Source organism: Pinus tabuliformis, chromosome 8 (genome assembly GCF_031772625.1).
Source record: "Pinus tabuliformis cultivar Carrire ecotype Pingquan chromosome 8, CPIR1, whole genome shotgun sequence".
NCBI classification, from domain to species: Eukaryota; Viridiplantae; Streptophyta; class Pinopsida; order Pinales; family Pinaceae; genus Pinus; species Pinus tabuliformis.
Genome location: NC_142294.1, coordinates 1,713,809,058 through 1,713,828,128, shown reverse-complemented (window position 1 = coordinate 1,713,828,128; position 19,071 = coordinate 1,713,809,058). Strand labels below are relative to the sequence as shown.

Below are 19,071 nucleotides of genomic sequence, written 5' to 3'. Positions count from 1 at the left end.
GTCTCATGATCCATTATTCCAAATATTTAAGCTATAAGTTATAGTTCAAGTGTTGAAATATGGTTGAGTTGATATTTCTGATTTCAAGAATGTGTTGGGTTCCTTGCATAAATACACTATTTCTATTGAGCTGTCATTACTATGTCTGATAGAGCTTATATATATTGTCAAGTTAGTATTTTAGTGAAGCTATGGTTGTATCATTGATGTGCTACTAAGACTTGGTAAGGTCTTTTTGGGACATGACTTAGCAGGCTGGCCTTATAGGACCAGAGCTCTACTAAGGGCTAAGCTTATATGATTGAAGCTCTACTTATATAAAACCTTTCAGGAACTGAAGTTCTACTTACATAGGACCTTTTAGGGTTATATATATTGTCAAGTTAATATTTTAGTGAAGCCAGGGTTGTATCATTGATGTGCTGCCATCGTTTCCATTATGAATAACTACGAGTTGATATAACTGTAATTGCTTTACTCTATGGACAATAAAGAACTGAAACTTATGTATACCTGATATACACTATGCATTGCAACATGTAGGAGGAATGGTAGTATCTTATGTAGTTCCTTCAGACACCCATATAGAAGTCCGTCCTCCCATCGGATAAAATGTACAGACTTGACAATATCAATGTCTGTGTGATAGGAATATTCCCAGACAAATTGTTGTAAGTTAATATGCATGTAACCTATTCAAACAACCAAGAATGAGAGTTGAAATTCTGTAAGTTAATATGGAGTGACCAATTCATACAACCAAGCACATTTTAGGAGACAAAAAGAACATTAAATTATCCGTTCAATATAAGTAATAGTTACAAGCATCTCAAATGAAATAACAAATAGACAACCCATTTTCCTTCCTACATAATTGCCAAACCATAATAATCAACCCATTTTCCTTCCTATATAAAGAACTGAAAATGAGAGCACCATCTGGGAGGGCTGAATTTGTTCTCCACACTAGAGCTTTTCATCTTCTTGGTAATATGAGGCTCTTTCGACAGATCAAAGCTTAGACCCTTCATTCTAAGCTCCTAAACACATCTGCTCAAAGCTCTGGAATCGTTTATATCCTTGTGCAGCATCTTCATAACTTTTCTTTTGAGAATGAGCTTGTACTGAATGGCACATATGAGAACCAGAGGCGTAATGCCAGACAAGGTAGAAGGAATCAATCGATTATTTTTCTGCCAAGAAGTCATAATTATGGTAGCATTTACAGCTGACTAGCTACAGGAAATAAGCTTGCATGAGCTGAGGATGAAACCTGAGGTAAGAGTCAATGCAAAGGGAAGAAGGAACTGAGAGCACCATCTGAGAGGGCTGAATAGCACATCACTCTTAGGTTGAATCAAATAGCATTAACAATTTGAACTCTCTATCCGGTCAATTTGAACAGAGTACTATTATGAACTCTCTATCCGGTCAATTTGAACAGAGTACTATTCTGTGTGCTTGAATGTCGAGAACAGAGTACTATTCTAATTGCTGCCGATTTTCTGTGAATGATATTCACTTCACTTCATTATCACTGATAACAATGCATAAATCCCAATCTATTGGCGTATTTGTAGTTGTGGAAAACCCATCCCAGCCGCATTTTAAAGTAGCGAGAAAAACCGGGTTGCTTATATATTGTGTTTTATTTTGCATTCTCTTTTCAGTGGCTACACTATGCATATGGTTATTTTTTGCTTTTGCATGTAAAATATGTGAATTGACATCTTCAAGCACTCATTTCAGCTGGAGTTTGATAGCACATCATTGTTACATTGAATTGTATTCAATGGCTAGGCTATGCATATGGTTATTTTCTACTATTGCATGTAAAACTTGTGAATTGACGTCTTCAAGCATGCACTTCAGCTGGAGGAGTTTGATAGCACATCACTCTTAGGTTGAATCAAATAGCATTAACAATTTCATGATTTCTGTTGGCACCATACTACCATCTCCAAGTCTGCTTCAATCAGGCTTTGTTAACTTTGTCAGTGGTTTATCCTATGCTTGGTGTTTTGAACTATGCTCTCAGGTTATTCAATCAGGATTTTTTAACTTTGTTAGTGGTTTATCCTATGCTTTCTGCCAAATTTGTGCAACATTAAATATAAATCTAGCCTTCAACTTGGTGTTTTGAACTATGCTCTCAGGTTATTCAATCAGGCTTTGTTAACTTTGTGAGTGGTTTATCCTATGCTTTCTGCCAAATTTGTGCAACATTAAATATAAATCTAGGCTTCAACTTGGTGTTTTGAACTATGCTCTCAGGTTATTCAATCCGCCTTTGTTAACTTTGTCAGTGGTTTATCCTATGCTTTCTGCCAAATTTGTGCAACATTAAATATAAATCTAGGCTTCAACTTGGTGTTTTGAACTATGCTCTCAGGTTATTCAATCAGGCTTTGATGTGCATATATATATATTTCCCATGTAACGAAATACAACCTTATCTTCTATTGGGTTCCTTGCATAAATACACTATTGCTATTGAGCTGTCATTACTATGTCTGATAGAGCTTATATATATTATCAAGTTACTATTTTAGTGGAGCCAGGGTTGTATCATTTATGTGCTGCCATCGTTTCCAGTATGAATAACTACGAGTTGATATAACTGTAATTGCTTTACGCTATGGACAATAAAGAACTGAAACTTGTGTATGTATACCTGATATACACTATGCATTGCAGCATGTAGGAGGAATGGTAGTATCTTATGTAGTTCCTTCAGACACCCATATAGAAGTCCGTCCTCCCATCAGATAAAATGTACAGACTTGACAATATCAATGTCTGTGTGATAGGAATATTCCCAGCCAAATTGTTGTAAGTTAATATACATGTAACCAATTCAAACAACCAAGAATGAGAATTGAAATTCTGTAAGTTAATATGGAGTGACCAATTCATACACCCAAGCACATTTTAGGAGACAAAAAGAACATTATATTTTCCGTTCAATATAAGTAATAGTTACAAGCATCTCAAAAGAAATAACAAATAGATAGTCCATTTTCCTTCCTACATAATTGCCAAACCACAATAATCAACCCAAAGCATACATATTGTAGAAATATAGTTGCCTCTTAGTTGTATGTAGTTAATCCGAAATAAATATCCTCAACCATACTTTTACAACTTGCCAACTGGGATGCTAGGTCTCCAAGAACTGAAAGATCCATCCAGTGTTATTGAGACTCGAGAGAATGAAATTCCAGACAATGTCAATAGTGGTCTTTTTTGTTTGTTCGTTCCAGCCTGTCCACCTGATTCACCTCGCACAAATCTGAATCATGATCTTACCAGCTCCCTGGATTAATTCCAACACTTTCCATTTTGTTGGTAGTTCTCACATATAGCCAAGTTGCTCTTAACAGTTCTTATGTAATGACATGTTGCTATATCTTGTGTATTTGCCTCTGTTTAGGGGAGTGGACTCTAAAGTTGTTACAACACGATATTTTCTGGCATTCATGTAATACGCAGATAGTTGTGTATTGTTTGCAGGGCTTCAGATTTAATGATCTCTGCTTCTTTGTGATCTTCTTGTAATCATGTGTTGTTCTATCCATAAACAAAAATTTTCGTTCATTTCTCCTCAAAGTAAATTGCCAAAAGTTTTGTGTAATCACTTTAAATTATGAATGTAACATCAAAAGACATTGAAAAATTTCTCTAAATTTAAGCATCTAACACGTTCAGAGTTTTTTCATTTACATTTAATCATATAGTAACCAAGGCACTATTGACATGTCATATGAGGTATGCCTCTAATAACTAGATATTTGCCTAGAAGGAGATATATTAGTCTTCAGATTTTTTTATCATTTGTCTTCCCCTTATTCTTGTTTTGGTAATATTTACATGTTTCTAAGATTCAAGTCTCTGCACTTTCCAGAAGGAGAAATGTATTATGCTGTACTATGCACGTTATTGTTAAGAATTATTGGTGAAAATAAATTTTCATGGCATTAGTGGAGTAATCACTCGCCCTCTTAGAGGATTGAAGAGCTTTCTCCCTTGTGGAACAATTATAAGCATGAAGATATCTTTGTGTGGACCTCCTAAGGTACGGTGAGAATATGGCTTGCCTAATGAGCATGGAATTGCATATGAGGCTTGAGCCATGAGCTTTGCTAGCTCAAAATCAAAATCAAAATTCCTTTCAAATGGAAACAAATTTTGTTCCTTAGTGGTGTGTGTCCTAAGTCCACAGGGGAGCAAGGGCAGCAAACAAACTTCTTTCTAAAGAACTAACAGCAGATGTGTCTAAGCAAGTTGAATTCTGCTATGTGATGAACTAGGATTTGGTTCCTATTGTATTGATGAAATTTTTGTGCTGAGGGTTGCTTTTATTTCAGATCTTCTTTTCCCAGGTTTCTTATTAGGAAAAATGTTTGTTCTTTTAAAGTAGAAATATCATTATACAGGCTTTGCTTTTATCTTTAATGAGTCAATATTTTCCTGGGCAGAATTTGGCAAAAGAACTTGTAAGATCGAGGCAAGCTCTTAAGTGCCTTTATGAGAACAGGGCACAGCTGAATTCGATATCTACGCACGTTGGAGAAAGTGGTGGTAATTTTTTCTTTACTACTTGTTCTCGGATCATCCTGCATGTAGTTTAATCTTTGTTCTGTTATTGAATTTGCAGTTGTTTCTCCCTACCTTTATCTGACAATATCCATTTTTTACTATGTGTCAAGCAGTTGCAAGCTAAATATGATATTAACTAATTTGTTGTTGTTGTTCGACTTTCAGCGATGAAGGACATTTCTGGACGTTCTCTGTATTACTTCATCTCTGGTAACAACCTTAATCTCCTTTCCGAGTTTTTGCTTCATTTCTATTTCATCCATGGACCATGATAGAAAAGCATCTTCCATCAATTGTACATTAGCCTCTGAGAAACTATAGAGTCTTACTTGAAAGAAGAAAGTGTTTTTCATGTGTTTAACATTATGTATATTATAGAATTAAAAGACGAACCTTTTATCATATTGTTCAAGTTCCTTTGGAGAGAATGCTTAATAGTAAGTGGGTATTATGGTATACATTTTTATTTGTATACTATTATTTTACATAGCACTGTGCAGCTTATGTTGGTTACTCACACAACAATGTTAAATACAGATACTTTGCCTTGGCCTACTCTATTTTGTCACTAGGCAATTCAACTTTCAGCATTGAGGGACATTTCTAGGCGTTTTCTGTATTGCTTCACCTACGGTAACAACCTTCATCTCCTTTCCGATTTTTTTCTTCATTTCTATTTCATCCATGGACCATGATACAAAATCCTCTTCCATCAATTGTACATTAGCCACTGAGTAACTATAGAGTCTTATAAATTTCATTCAAAATTATTTCCCAATTGAAATGTTTCAGTTATATATATGATTTCTTGATAATTTAAACTTTATTCCTTTGTGTGGATTATGTTGGGTTTTCTTTCCGCAAAGACTATTAATTTGCATAGCACTGTCCAGCTTATGTTGGTTACTCACACAGTAATATTAAATATAGATACTTTGCCTTTTCCTACCGTATTTTCTCACTGGGCCATTCAACTTTCAGCATTGAAGGACATTTTCTGGACGTTTCCTATGTTTCTTCGTCTCCGGTAACAACCTTAATCTCCTTTCCGAATTTTTCTTCATTTCTATTTCATCCATGGACCATGATAGAAAATCCTTTTCCATCAATTGTACATTGGCCACTAAGCAACTACTGAGTCTTATAGATTTGATTCAAAATTATTTTCTAATTGAAATGATTTAGTTACAAACTTCAATACCTTTGCTTATGTCTGTTCTAATTCTGGACTAGTCATATCCCTGTATTGATATTGTATTCCACTTGGCATTTTTTTTGTCATCCACACATTAAGAAAGCGGAAAAAAAATACATGCATGTACATTTACATTTAGAATGCATGCGGAGATTGATTTAGGACTTTGCGTGTGCTCTCTGCGCTATGTTCAAACAGTTTTGCTTCTCTTTCCTTAGTAGCTAGGATTTTCACTGCAGAAAAGAAAGTAAACGATTGTTTATCATGTTAGATTGCATGTTTAGGGATTGTTTATGTACATCACGTTATCAACCTTAAAGGCAAACTTCTTAAGAAAGATCAACTGTAAAATACATTTCAATAAACATAAAAACGCTTTGGAACCTAACGCACACCATTTAGAAGTCTAGGCTAGAGACGTGTTCCGGCGTCGTAAAGCCTGGTAACTATCACTTTCATCGTAGGTTGGGTGATTCCTCCTCTTTGAAATGACAAGTGACAGTACGGACTTGTGCTCCCACGTGCCGTCGAGTATAAATTGGGAGACCACAGTAGGCTATATCCTTTATCCTTAGTAAGCCGTGTCTGCTGCCCTATCGATCGCAATGCACTGAACACAGCATTTAGGAAGATTGACTGCCGTACCATAAAAAGTATTCTGCAGTTTTGCGATTGGTTTGGTAATCCCCCTGTATAGATATCCAGACTAGTCACTTTCGTTCCTTTTCGGACTCCTTAAAAGAAAAGGACCATCTGAGCACTTGTCACTTCAAGCTCGTTAAAAATCGAAGGCGACTAGAGTCATCTTTAGCTTTTTCTCGACTCTTAAAAAATGAAAAAGCAAATTGTGTCAAAGTGTCATAAAATTTATTTAAATAGAAATAACCTGGACCATATGAGCACTTGTCACTTCAGGCTTGTTAAAAATCGAAGGCGACTAGAGTCATCTTTAGATTTTTCTCGACTCTTAAAAAATGAAAAAGCAAATTGTGTCAAAGTGTCATAAAATTTATTTACATCGGAATAACCTCACTGTTCCCTCGTTGGTCTTAGGGTATGAAAATGGAGTCCACCAATCAAGGATTTCCCCATGGAGGAATCCTGCTCCCTTTTCCTCTAGGGGAGATGTTGGTGCACCTCATATGGCTACATTTACCCTTCCAGAGCTTGCAATTGGCCTGCCAATATGCTTTTTCTCGACCTCTGCCGTTCAAAGCACCATGATTCTTGGACAATCAACTCAGCAACCAGATGATACTGAGCACTTGTCACTTCAGGCTCGTTAAAAATCGAAGGCGACTAGAGTCATCTTTAGCTTTTTCTCGACTCTTAAAAAATGAAAAAGCAAATTGTGTCAAAGTGTCATAAAATTTATTTAAATGGGAATAACCTCATTGTTCCCTCGTTGGTCTTAGGGTAGGAAAATGGAGTCCACCAATCAAGGATTTCCCCATGGAGGAATCCTGCTCCCTTTTCCTCTAGGGGAGATGTTGGTGCACCTCATATGGCTACATTGACCCTTCCAGGGCTTGCAATTGGCCTGCCAATATGCTTTTTCTCGACCTCTGCCATTCAAAACACCCTGCTTCTTGAGCAATCAACTCAGAAACCAGATGATACTAGAGTTGCCCAAATCGAAGGCGACTAGAATCGTCTTTAGCTTTTTCTAGTCTTTTAAAAATTGAATAAGCAAGTTGTGTCAAAATGTCATACAATTTATTCAAATCGGAATAACATCACTGCTCCCTCGTTGGTCTCAATTTGACAAAATGGAGTCCACCAATCAAGGATTTCCCCTTGGGGGAATCCTACTCCCTTTTCGTCTTGCGGAGATGTTGGTCTACCTCATATGGCTCCATTGTCCCTTCCAGGGCTTACACTTCGCCTGCTGGTATGGCTTTTCTCGACCTCTGTCGTTCAAAACACCATGGTTTTTGGGCAATCAAATCAGCAACCAGATGACACTAGAGTTACCCCCAAACATTCTATTTCATTTGTTTCTCCCTCTCCTTCCTCTGCGCTTCGTGGAAGTATGCTTTAAAAAAATGAACGTATAAAAGTTGTTGTAATAAATATTTTTCTTCATTATGTTTACAAGCTTAGATGCCCACTCATTTAGAAAAAAACTGAACATGCTTCTTTCAACATTTTTGTGTTTTGTTTTGTACCAGAAAATGACATCAAACCTCACTGAAAATGCAATTTCCTCAATGTTATCTGGATCAACTCATATTCAACCATACCTACAAATTTCTGAACTTGAGCCAATACAATCAACGCCAAATTCAACTCCACGATATAGTACTGCAATTTCAGACGGAACACATAAGAAACACATCATGCTTCCAAAAGATTTCAATGATCTCGTAGCAACAGGCTTGCTACAAAATGGTTCTATTATAAATGTTAAAAGTTGGACTACCTCAGCGATTGGTCCTTCAATGTAAGTTTGTTATAAGTTTCTTATTTCAAATTTAACATTTTTTTACTTATAACACAACCGCTCTTTACAGTTATTCCTTTGACTCTCATTTGTCGTGTAGGTCTATAAAGCTAATAGACTTTGAAATATCTGTTTCATATGCACCCTTAATTGGCAATCCAAAAACTATGAGTGTCCCCATCACATCTGATGAAAACTCTCCATCCTCATCGGATCCACATCCTCCATCAAAAAGGCACTGCCCTCTTCCAACTACTCCAACCCCGTCCGTTCAACCGGTTCAAATTCCCATCAAATCGTTGAACCCTTACCACTCAAATTGGTGCATAAAAGGATACGTCCAAAGGAAAACAGCTCTTCGACAGTTTCAGAATCAATACGGACCCGGTAAAGTGTTTGGTTTTGACATGTTCGATACAGAGGGTGGAGAAATACATATTACATGTTTCAACAATGTCGCAGATTATTTTTTCGACAAAATCCAAAATGGAAATGTCTACAATGTTTCTAAAGGGAATGTGAAAATGGCTAACAAGCAATACAACCACTTGAACAATGACTGGGAAATTTTGTTGAATGCAACATCTACCATAGAACATGTTGTCAGTGAAAAAAAACATAATCCAACAGTGTGATTAAGTATAAAATCAATTGATGATATCAGAACAACAAACGTCAACTCCATTGTTGATATTCTTGGTGTTGTCACAAACATTTCCAGTGTATGCACTATACGTAGAAAAGATGGCTTTGAAGTCAATAAACAAACAATACAGCTTCGAGACATGTCAGGGTATAGCATAGATGCAATCTTTTGGGGAGATAATTTTCATGTCGTTTCACAGGAAATCTCCTACCTATGTGCTACAGGAAATAACCCCATCATTGCAATCAAATCTGCCCGTGTTGGGGAATTTAATGGAAAAAATATCGGCACTACAACGAGATCCATTGTTCTTGTAGATCCTGACATTGAAGAGGCCCATGCGCTAAAGTCGTGGTTTAAAAAAGAAGGCTCGATTGCTGCTTCTACATCTTTGACAACAAGCTCTCTTTTTTGCCAGCAACAAGAAAAAATAACAATTGCTGACATTTACAGTATGGATTCCTTAGAGAAACCAACATTTTTCCAATTAAAGGGCACAATAACAAAAATTGGTATGGATAGTTTTTACTACATTTCTTGCCCGTCGATTGTTGGTGGGAAAAAATGCATGAAAAAACTTATTCCACAAAATACAGGGGTGTGGTTCTGTCCAAAATGCAACGCTGAAGTAAGTGATTGTGATTATAGATACCTATTGAAAATCGACATACAAGATCATATTGGTGAATTGGCTTCAACTGTTGCTTTCGAAGACGCGGGCTCTACAATTCTTGGAAATAGTGCCAAAGACTTCTATCTATTATCTTCAGATCCAGAACTAATCAAGGAAATTGTCTCTAGAGCTCTATGGACAGATCATATCTTCACACTATCAGTGAAGACAAAAACTTTTAAAGAAGTCCCACGATTGAAATGCGTTATCATAAAAGAAGAAAAACTGCATTTCACGACAGAATGTAAAAACATCCTTCGAGAAAGTCAGAGCATCTCGACATTGTAGATAAATATTGCAGAATGTGTTCCTCGTTTTTTGGCAATTCCTATTGTCCAATTTAATAAATACAACTTTACAAGATATATTGTTGCATGTCTTCTTATGAAATTTTCTTATATACCATTGAAATAAATATTTGTTCTCCATTGTATCTAGCATTATGTTAGTGGACAAAATCACATTTTTTTTCCTTTTATCAGCGTTACACATGAAACTACCTACATGTATGCAGAAAAAATACTAATACGTTCTTTCAAAAACATTTCTCGAATAAAAAAATTCACATGGCACTGTTCAGAACTTAGATTTTTTTCCCCTTCTTTCTCTTTCGCTTGCATTTTTTACCGTTCTTTCGCTTTCATACAATAACATGGTTGTTGTCTCCAAATAACATCTTCTTTTGCCCTCCCTTGCTTATAGGTACCATAAATTTTGCGAATGGCTTCTTCTTCTAATAATGAACGTGCTCGAAGATACTATGCAACAAATAAAGAACGAATAAATGCACGGCGCTGTGAGCTTTACCAAGCAAAAAAAAACATCATAGAATGTCAAAAACACAAAAAACAAAAGGGTGACCAACCTTCCTCGTCTGAAACGGCCCACCCTGAAAACAATCCTCCCTTGCAATTATCAGACTCTTTATCTTCTCAGCAAACCTCTCAAACAAATACATCCATGCCTCATTACCCTAACCCCTCCTTTCCACATGCTTTCAGCAATGTTTATACTGATCAAGCACATCGAGATTTCTGTTCAAAGCTTGATAAACTTCCACCTAAATGCCCATGCTCCATTTGTCTTGAATCATATCCTGGAATACATATCTGTAATTCCAACCACATGTATTGCTGCTCCAGATGCGCCTCCGAAACAAAGGGTCGTCGCTTCTCATTATCAAACAACATGGACCCTGGCCCTCAACCAGCTGCCCTTACGTCTCTTTCACAAATAGAAGAAATGCTCATTGCTAGGGTTAATCCTATACTGCAAGTAACACATGCACGTGGTGGCCAGTATAAATACAGTGGCCACACAATTTGTTTTCCTCAAGACATAACAAAAATCGCAAACATGTTGCCACGACGTGTTGAGCACTTGGACATCCTAATTGTCACGCGTCATAGTAATGACCATAAGGCTTATGATTTCATTGTCAGTAGACATCGCGTTCTCGCTGCATTGGAATACAAATTGGCTAATGACCCATACTATAAGAATGTTCGTATTGATTCCAACGCACTGGCGTCCTTACCAGCAATCCCCACCGATGTCTCCTCCTCCCTTCACCATTCCAATACTACAGAAACCACTGTCCGCCTTCCACTTGAACCACCCCATGAGCTCACCGAAGATTTCACAGACCCTTCCGCTGGCCAAACATCATCGTTTGTACCCATCATACCCAATACAAATACAGAAATCCAAGAAATCCGCCATTATTTGCATGCTTACAACCACCAATATGATACTACAATTGAGTGGCCAACAATTGGTTTATCCCCTGTCAATGAATACAACACATAAGGTCTACTCTCTATGGTTTTCCCTGCCCTTTTCCCGACAGGCGCTGCAATGCCAAATCAGCCAAGAATGAAAGTTGTGCAGTTACATGAATATGCACTTCATCTCATATGTTACTACGATAACAGATTTGGAAGCCACCCACGCTTTCGTTATTACATATATAATCTCATGATGCGGCATCGCAGTCAAGCAACAACGTCGATTTTTGTGAAAAAAAACATCATGGATAACTTTCCAATATCTATTCAAGATCTGAACATTCGATTAGAACAGTTTCCAGATGAGCAATTGGCAGAGCACGTCATGCGATTCGGTAGCTCTTTACGTGGAACAAGGTCATTTTGGCACAAAGCTAAAAATGAATTGATGGACATGATATCTCAACTCGGTTGCCTGACGTTCTTCTTCACATTGAGTGCAGCTGATACAAAATGGCCTGATATTCATGCAGTCATGCCCGGATGTCTTCCTACTGATATTGGAAAATAGCAAAAGTGGAGAAATGATAACATTATCTCTAACCCACATTTAACATCACTATATATGCACCATAGATTCACAGCATTTCGTGAGATTATCTTGGAGAAACACTTGAATACAAAAGATTACTGGTACAGGTACGCATTCTACCACATTTTTTTTCCTCCAAGAACTCTAAACAACATTCCTTACCTATTGCAAAATTATCTTACAAAAAACGCATACTTGTTAGGTATGAATGGCAACATAGGGGATCTGCACACATCCATGGTTTCCTTTGGATAGAAAATGCACCTGATATGGAGAATCTCAATTGGGAAGACACAGAAGCGGTCGATATTGCAAGGCAGTTCTTCAACAAATATATTTCCGCTTGGAACCCTCGTGCTCCTTCGAATTCAAACCAACCAAATGCTTTGACAAATCCCGAAGACCCTTGCCTGTTGTCCACACCGCAAATCTTCAGAACCAATCCTTTCAGTGACTATGAACAGCTCGTCAATTGTGTTGAACATCAAACAAAATGCTCAGAAAGCACGTGCCTAAGAAAAACTGGATCCTCACTCCAATGTCGTTATAAAGCACCGTGGGAATTACATCCAAAATCGGCCTTATTCATTCATTCCAATGGCCAAAAAACATACACCCCTGCTCGGAACGACGATCGACTCAATAGCCATAACCCTATCATCCTATCTATTTGGCGTGCAAATGTTGACTGCCAACCAGTACTCTCCATACACGCTGTACAAAAATATATCGCCAAATATGCATCCAAAGCAGAAAAAAAATCTAAAAGCTTCCACGACATGCTACGTAGAATTGTCCTCGCTTCACCCATTGCTGACCCAGCAACATCCGCATTTCGAAAATTTCTTTCAGAAACCCTTGTTGATCGTGACATTAGAGCACAAGAAACCTGCCATATGCTGCAAAAATTACCGTTGACATTATGTAGCCGGCCATTCATTTCTTTAAATGTAAACCAAAAAATTCTTATGCGCCTTCCACAAACGGACACCACCTCCACTACATCCCCGCACTTCATAGATACATATATCCAGCGCCCTTCTACCCTAGAGTCCACATCACTAATAGAGTTGGCAAGATCCTGGTCATATGATCCTCGTCGCAGAACAAACAAATGCAAACAAAGGCCTACAAAAGCAATTGTTCTGGTCATACCACGTTACTCCTCCATACCATCCACAACAGAACCTTGCTACGCTGACTTTTGCAGGGTTGAACTTATGCTATACAAACCTTTTCGTTGTATCGTACAAGATATAGGAGGTTCTGCTGCAGAATTCATCGCAAATTGGCAAGCATTTCGCCCATTCTACAATCCTTGGCATCAACGCCGCACACTATCTGATATTGAATCTGTCACAAATGATACCTCAACTATGAGTGAAGCCAATACAACAGACACCATGGAAATAAATAAATGGGAATTACTTTCCCAATTACACCCTACAAATGAGCTTCTCATAAACGACCTTGACATGATTGGTCTTCGTGGCTTTGATGACACCCATAAATGGAATCATACCACTATCCCATTGGATATACAAAATAATGCAATACAATTCATTGAGAATAGCCGCTCCATCCACCGCATTCTTCAAACACATCAACATACCCTGCCGACCCTTACTACATTATCTCCAATGCAAAGAAAAGCTCTAAATATTATTCTTAATCATTTTGCTAAGAAGGATTATTTACCCGCTCTCAGGATGATAATACAAGGCACTGCTGGTACGGGAAAATCCCTCCTTATTAATTGCATCAAAGATATGCTCATAGGCCTTGCAAGCCTGGGACCTTCACCGATCATGCTCCTCGCCCCTACAGGGGTTGCTGCCTTCAACATACAAGCATCGACAATCCATTCTGCTTTGCACCTTCCTATAAAGGATCTTATGCCGTTAGAAGGTAGTGCTCTTGCAAAATTCCAAGAAGAACTCAGGCATATAAGATACATACTAATCGATGAAATGAGCTTCATTGGGCCAAAGCTTCTCAGCCATATTGATGAGCGTCTTCGCAAGGCATTTCCCCACCAAAGGAACACTCCTTTCAGTGGTTGTTCCATAATATTGGTTGGTGATCTCGGTCAGCTACCACCCGTCAAAGACATACCTCTATATGCAGGGACGAGCCAGTGAAGCGCACTGTGGAACACCTTCAACACAGTCATCACATTAGACACAATATTTTGTCAACAAGGCGACGACATCACCCAGGTTACTTTCAGGAACATTCTCCAGAACATTAGAGATGCAAATCTAACAATCGACGACTACAACGTACTCATGTCACGCACAGATTCCTATTTATCAGAAGAAGAAATATGTTCATTCCATAATTCCATGCATCTATTTCCAACAAATGCTCAAACAAAGGTCCATAATAAGCAAATGATGAAATCTCTAAACACTCCTATTGCACGATCCATTGCTGAAGATGACAACACATATTCCAGTCTTTCCTCTGAAGATGAGCAACTTGAGCGAGTTGTATTGCTATGCAATGGCGAAAAAGTTATGCTGACTTCCAACCTTTGGGTTTCAGCCGGTCTTGCTAATGGTTCCCTTGGAAAAATTGTAACCATCTTTTACAAAGAATCAACTGCACCACCCCAAATTCCAACATTTGTTGTCGTAGATTTCCCCAAGTATATTGGGCCTCCTTGGGATGAAAGAAACCCCACTCACTTGCCTATTCCAGCGGTTAAAATAAATGGTCGTGCACAAATTCCACTGAAGATGGCTTGGGCTTTAACCATACATAAATCTCAAGGTATGACCCTTCCAAAAGCAACAATTGACATTGGAAAAACAGAACGTCAAGGTCTCACATTCACAGCTATTTAGAGGGTGCCTTCTCTACAAGATCTCCGGATTAACCCCGCATTCAGTTTCGATCGTTACAGTAAAATGAAGGACAACAAAAACATTGCTCGCAGAAAACACGCAGAAGAAATTCTCCGTTCAATGCCGCCTCCAGATAATCTGCTCCAACCCGTACTTTGACATCACCAAAAGGTTTCCTCCATTTATTTAAGTCATTCTATTTCATAACATACTTTTCATATCTTTCAACAACAACAAACTTTAATCAATATTAGTAAAAAAACAAATACTAGAATGTCTTTATATTGTCTGTACATCTAAGTCTAACCTTTTCTTTATTTTGCAGCAAGCCACATGGGCTCAGAAATAGCATACCTGCACAAATACATGTAGATTGGCAAGCATAAAAACTGTATCTCCAGCTGTGCATTGACCTCCAATGCCGCCTCAAGATAATCTGCTCCAGCCTGTACTTTGACATCACCAAAAGGTTTCCTCCATTTATTTAAGTCATTCTATTTCATAGCATACTTTTCATATCTTTCAACAACAACAAACTTTAATCAATATTAGTAAAAAAGCAAATCCTAGAATGTCTTTATATTGTTTTTACATCTCATTCTAACCTTTTCTTTCTTTTGCAGCAGGCCACATGGGCTCAGAAATAACATACCTGCACAACTACAAGTAGATTGGCAAGAAAAAAAACAGCATCTCCAGCTGTGCATTGACCTCCAATGGTGTTCAATATGCCGTTATTCACCATACATCTTCCACTGACAATATATGGATCCCCATAGCAAAGGTAACTTCATTGCCATTCATTCCAGATTCATGTTAACACAACTCACCTGCAGAGTATTACTAATAGATTTCTGCAACTGATTTACATATTACTAATTCTAACAGAATATAAATTTTGCAGGTCCATTGCTGCTTCGCTGCCTCCACCATATTTTGGTACAACTTCAAATATGGAATGACAAGCACAATGTTCTTTAGACTATTATATTCCTTCTCGAACATCTTTTGTTACAATTCACTGTTTGTATTTTCCATGTCAAACTTGAAAAAGGATGTTTCAAGATCAAATACCGTTTTCATTGTTTGTTTCCTCACAACTTTTTGTGTTTTCCATTTGACTCTTTAAAAAGAATGTTACAACACACTTTGTATTTTCCATTTCAAACTTTAAAAAGGATGTTACAATACACTATTTGTATTTTCCATTTCACGCTTAAAAAGGATGTTTCAATATCAAATACCATTTTGATAGTTCATGTCCTCACAACTATTTGTGTTTCCCGTTTCAAACTTAAAAACAGATGTTTTGAGATCAATGCCATTTTGATAGTTTATGTCCTCACAACCATTTCATTGTCAATGGGTTTTAACATATTTTGTTTACAAAATCAATTGACTTTAGTGATTATAATTCATGTTTTCAATATATCTTCATATTAATTTAATTTTCAATTTGAATAATGGTTTCTTAAATAGCCCTTTCCAAATCAATATGGTTGCCCGGTTGTTGTTCGCATATTAATTTAATTTCCCATTTGAATAATGATTTCTTAAATAGCCCTTTCCAAATCAATATGGATGCCCAGTTGTCGTTCGCATGGATTCATTCATTTATCTTCACCTTTAACTCCACAATTTTTCCCAACAACAAACAAAGGTCTCTAAACAGGTTAAATACATATTTATGCCTGCTTGCATTCCATTTCAGCGGTTTTAGGCATCGCTCCCTCAAATTAAAGCTCGAATTCATCGACCCTTGCTTCCAAAAAAGCCCGCAAAAGCCTATTCACGTTTCAATATTCTTCCACGCACTATGCCTTACGGCGTTTCCTTTGCAACACTAGGTGCAAATGCTAGTTACTAACTTCATGCAAATTCTTTAAGGTTTTCTCCTATCTATGGAGATCACCTTTAGTGGTGACTTTAGCTCATTTTAAAAGCTAATGGTTCCAAAATCACCACATATTTGGACTAAGATTGCCACCCTTCACAGAAATAGACTTAAACCCCCCATGTTTTTAAAAGAAACATTGAAATCAAACCCTAAAATGAAATATTGTGCTCTCAATGTCACCTTCTTCTCATTTTGGTGTTAAAAACTCTTATTTAAACTCACCTTCTAATATATATATAGATATACTTTCTATCAAGAAACCTAAACCTGAAATCAATCTCTAAATAAACTCTCCCCTATAATTCATTTAAGAAAACAAATAATATCATTTATTTCATAAAAAATTAATCTCATTTCTCTTCGGTGAAAATTTTATAATTAATTTAAAAGAATTAATAATATCATTCATTTCAAAAAATTATTAGCTTAAACGACCTAATTTATTTAATTTATATGTTCAGATGTGATACTTACTTTTTACGATTTTATGATTAGAAGCTGAAGTTGAGTAATTTATAAACACTTGTACGCAGTGTAAATGTAATGGCATTTCAAATGCTCCCTTTCAAATCATCGCATCGTTGCTTTTTTGGGAAATGAAATGACAGCTACTGACTACGAGAATTTTCCAATAAATTATGAATCATAAAATCCTTCGTCTATATGCATCAGCAATCTACTTTGCCTCTAACAAATAGCGAAAATTAAAATCATTCTATTGTAACTTACATCTGGTTCTGGTTCGAAAAACTTTTCTTGCAAGACCGTTCCAAAACCGCAAAACCGGATCCATTGATTGACGGAACCACGACCTAGTTCCACAGCCCTCATAGAAGAAAGGAGTATTTCTGCCATGATTCCTTGATGATGTATCGGGAGAGATTGCTTCATTTTTGCATTCTTTCTTACCCAGCATACGAGAAGTGTCTTTTTCTGGAATTCGATCTTCATTTTGTACTTTCGTGGTTCGGAAAATCTGTCCGAGAGTCTTCAAACCTTTCGCACGACCTCCAAGTTCTTCTTTCGTTGCACTCTTATCCTGCAACACCATCTGGCACACATGCGAGAGGGTGTCTTCAATGTCAGGCACATTGACTTTCCAGAGTGAGTTAATAATCAATTCTTTGTTGGACTGTAAAAACGCTTCCATATCTCCTGTACTCGGCTGCTGCTCGATATCTTCTAGCAATCGTTGTAGCGCAAAAGCACCTGTTGCTGCTGTGAATTGAGATTTTATAAAATGCCCTTTGCTTCTCAACCATTCTGCTATAAATGGGAAACCCAAATATATGGCCTCCTTTCCAAGTTCCTTTGCTGCTTGTCTTTCATACATGTAACCAATTTTCTGCACCATATTGCTTCCATTAGCTGCACCACACAGCAATTGAACCTCAGATTTAGCTTGTTCTATAAACCCTACCTTGTCACCTTGTACATACTGATTAAGACGATCTTTCAAAATCTGTGCAAGTTCTTCTTCTCTTTCCTTTTGGACACCCTTCATATTCTCTTGTAGTTTCTTGGAATCTGTCTGCTCACCTTCAGTAAACTTCTCAAAATCAAGCATTGAAGCCATTGCAAGTTGGCCTACATAGTCTTCAAAGAAGTCACTTCCAAAGAGCACAGCGAAGACTGCCGCTGGGTCCATCATTATTTCGATTGATACACCAGCTTTTCCATGTGCGTCATATGATACCCGCTGTGCTGGATCACTGAGGACTTGGTAAGCTTCTCCTAATATCTGGAAATTTTCTGCCGCCTGAGGATCATTTGGATTTTTGTCAGGATGAACTTGCCTAGCTTTCATGTAATAAGCTTTCTTGATCTCTGTTTCAGTGGCCATCGAGCTGACTCCTAAAAATTCGTAGTAATCGTTTTCCTTAACCATTTTTAAAAGTCTGCAGCAGATTCCAGCCTTTCGGCAGAATCAAATGGGAAGTCGATATCCTTCGCGAGATACTTTGTTCAGAACACTAACAATGGCTGTAGTGGGAAATTAGATGGGAAATCGATATCCTTCGGGAGATCTGTTTGTTCAGAACACTAATAAAGGGCGAATGCTGGGAATACTGGGAAGTCGTTAGTTTATATCAAACGCAATTATCTATTTATATTATTTTGATGGAGATGGAAATTAAGAACACAAAGGTCGGTTGGTATTCTAGGATGATTTACATGTACTAACTCTATGTTTTACGTTAGGAACCCTTTACTACTTTTGGGGCTGCATGTTATGTTTTTGAAAGAATTTTGGCTCCACATTTTCATTTTTATTACTTATAATTTCATTTTTCTTACTTATAAGACCACGGTAACATCTTTTGGAATTTTTTTATCAACAATATCATTATAAACGGTTAATATGTTTTTAATTTTAAATGTTAGAACATCTTTCGGTATATAACCGTATACTAGATTTTTGTGGACTAGATGTAGAGTGAGATTATGGT

General features: G+C 37.3%; 1 protein-coding gene across 1 annotated transcript in view; it reads right to left on the bottom strand.

Annotated features, from left to right (window-relative positions):
- LOC149242870 (chaperone protein dnaJ 10-like) overlaps positions 1 to 18,509 on the bottom strand; it is a 33,711-nt gene extending 15,202 nt beyond the window's left edge. Inside the window, exons 1-4 of the mRNA XM_089371054.1 lie at positions 17,351 to 18,509; positions 15,377 to 15,423; positions 15,079 to 15,170; positions 12,140 to 12,285 (exon numbers count right to left, since the gene is read on the bottom strand). Coding sequence (XP_089227180.1) covers positions 12,140 to 12,285; positions 15,079 to 15,170; positions 15,377 to 15,423; positions 17,351 to 18,509 — 1,444 coding nt within the window. The remainder of the gene's footprint in view (positions 1 to 12,139; positions 12,286 to 15,078; positions 15,171 to 15,376; positions 15,424 to 17,350) is intronic.
- Between the last annotated feature and the right edge of the window lie 562 nt (positions 18,510 to 19,071).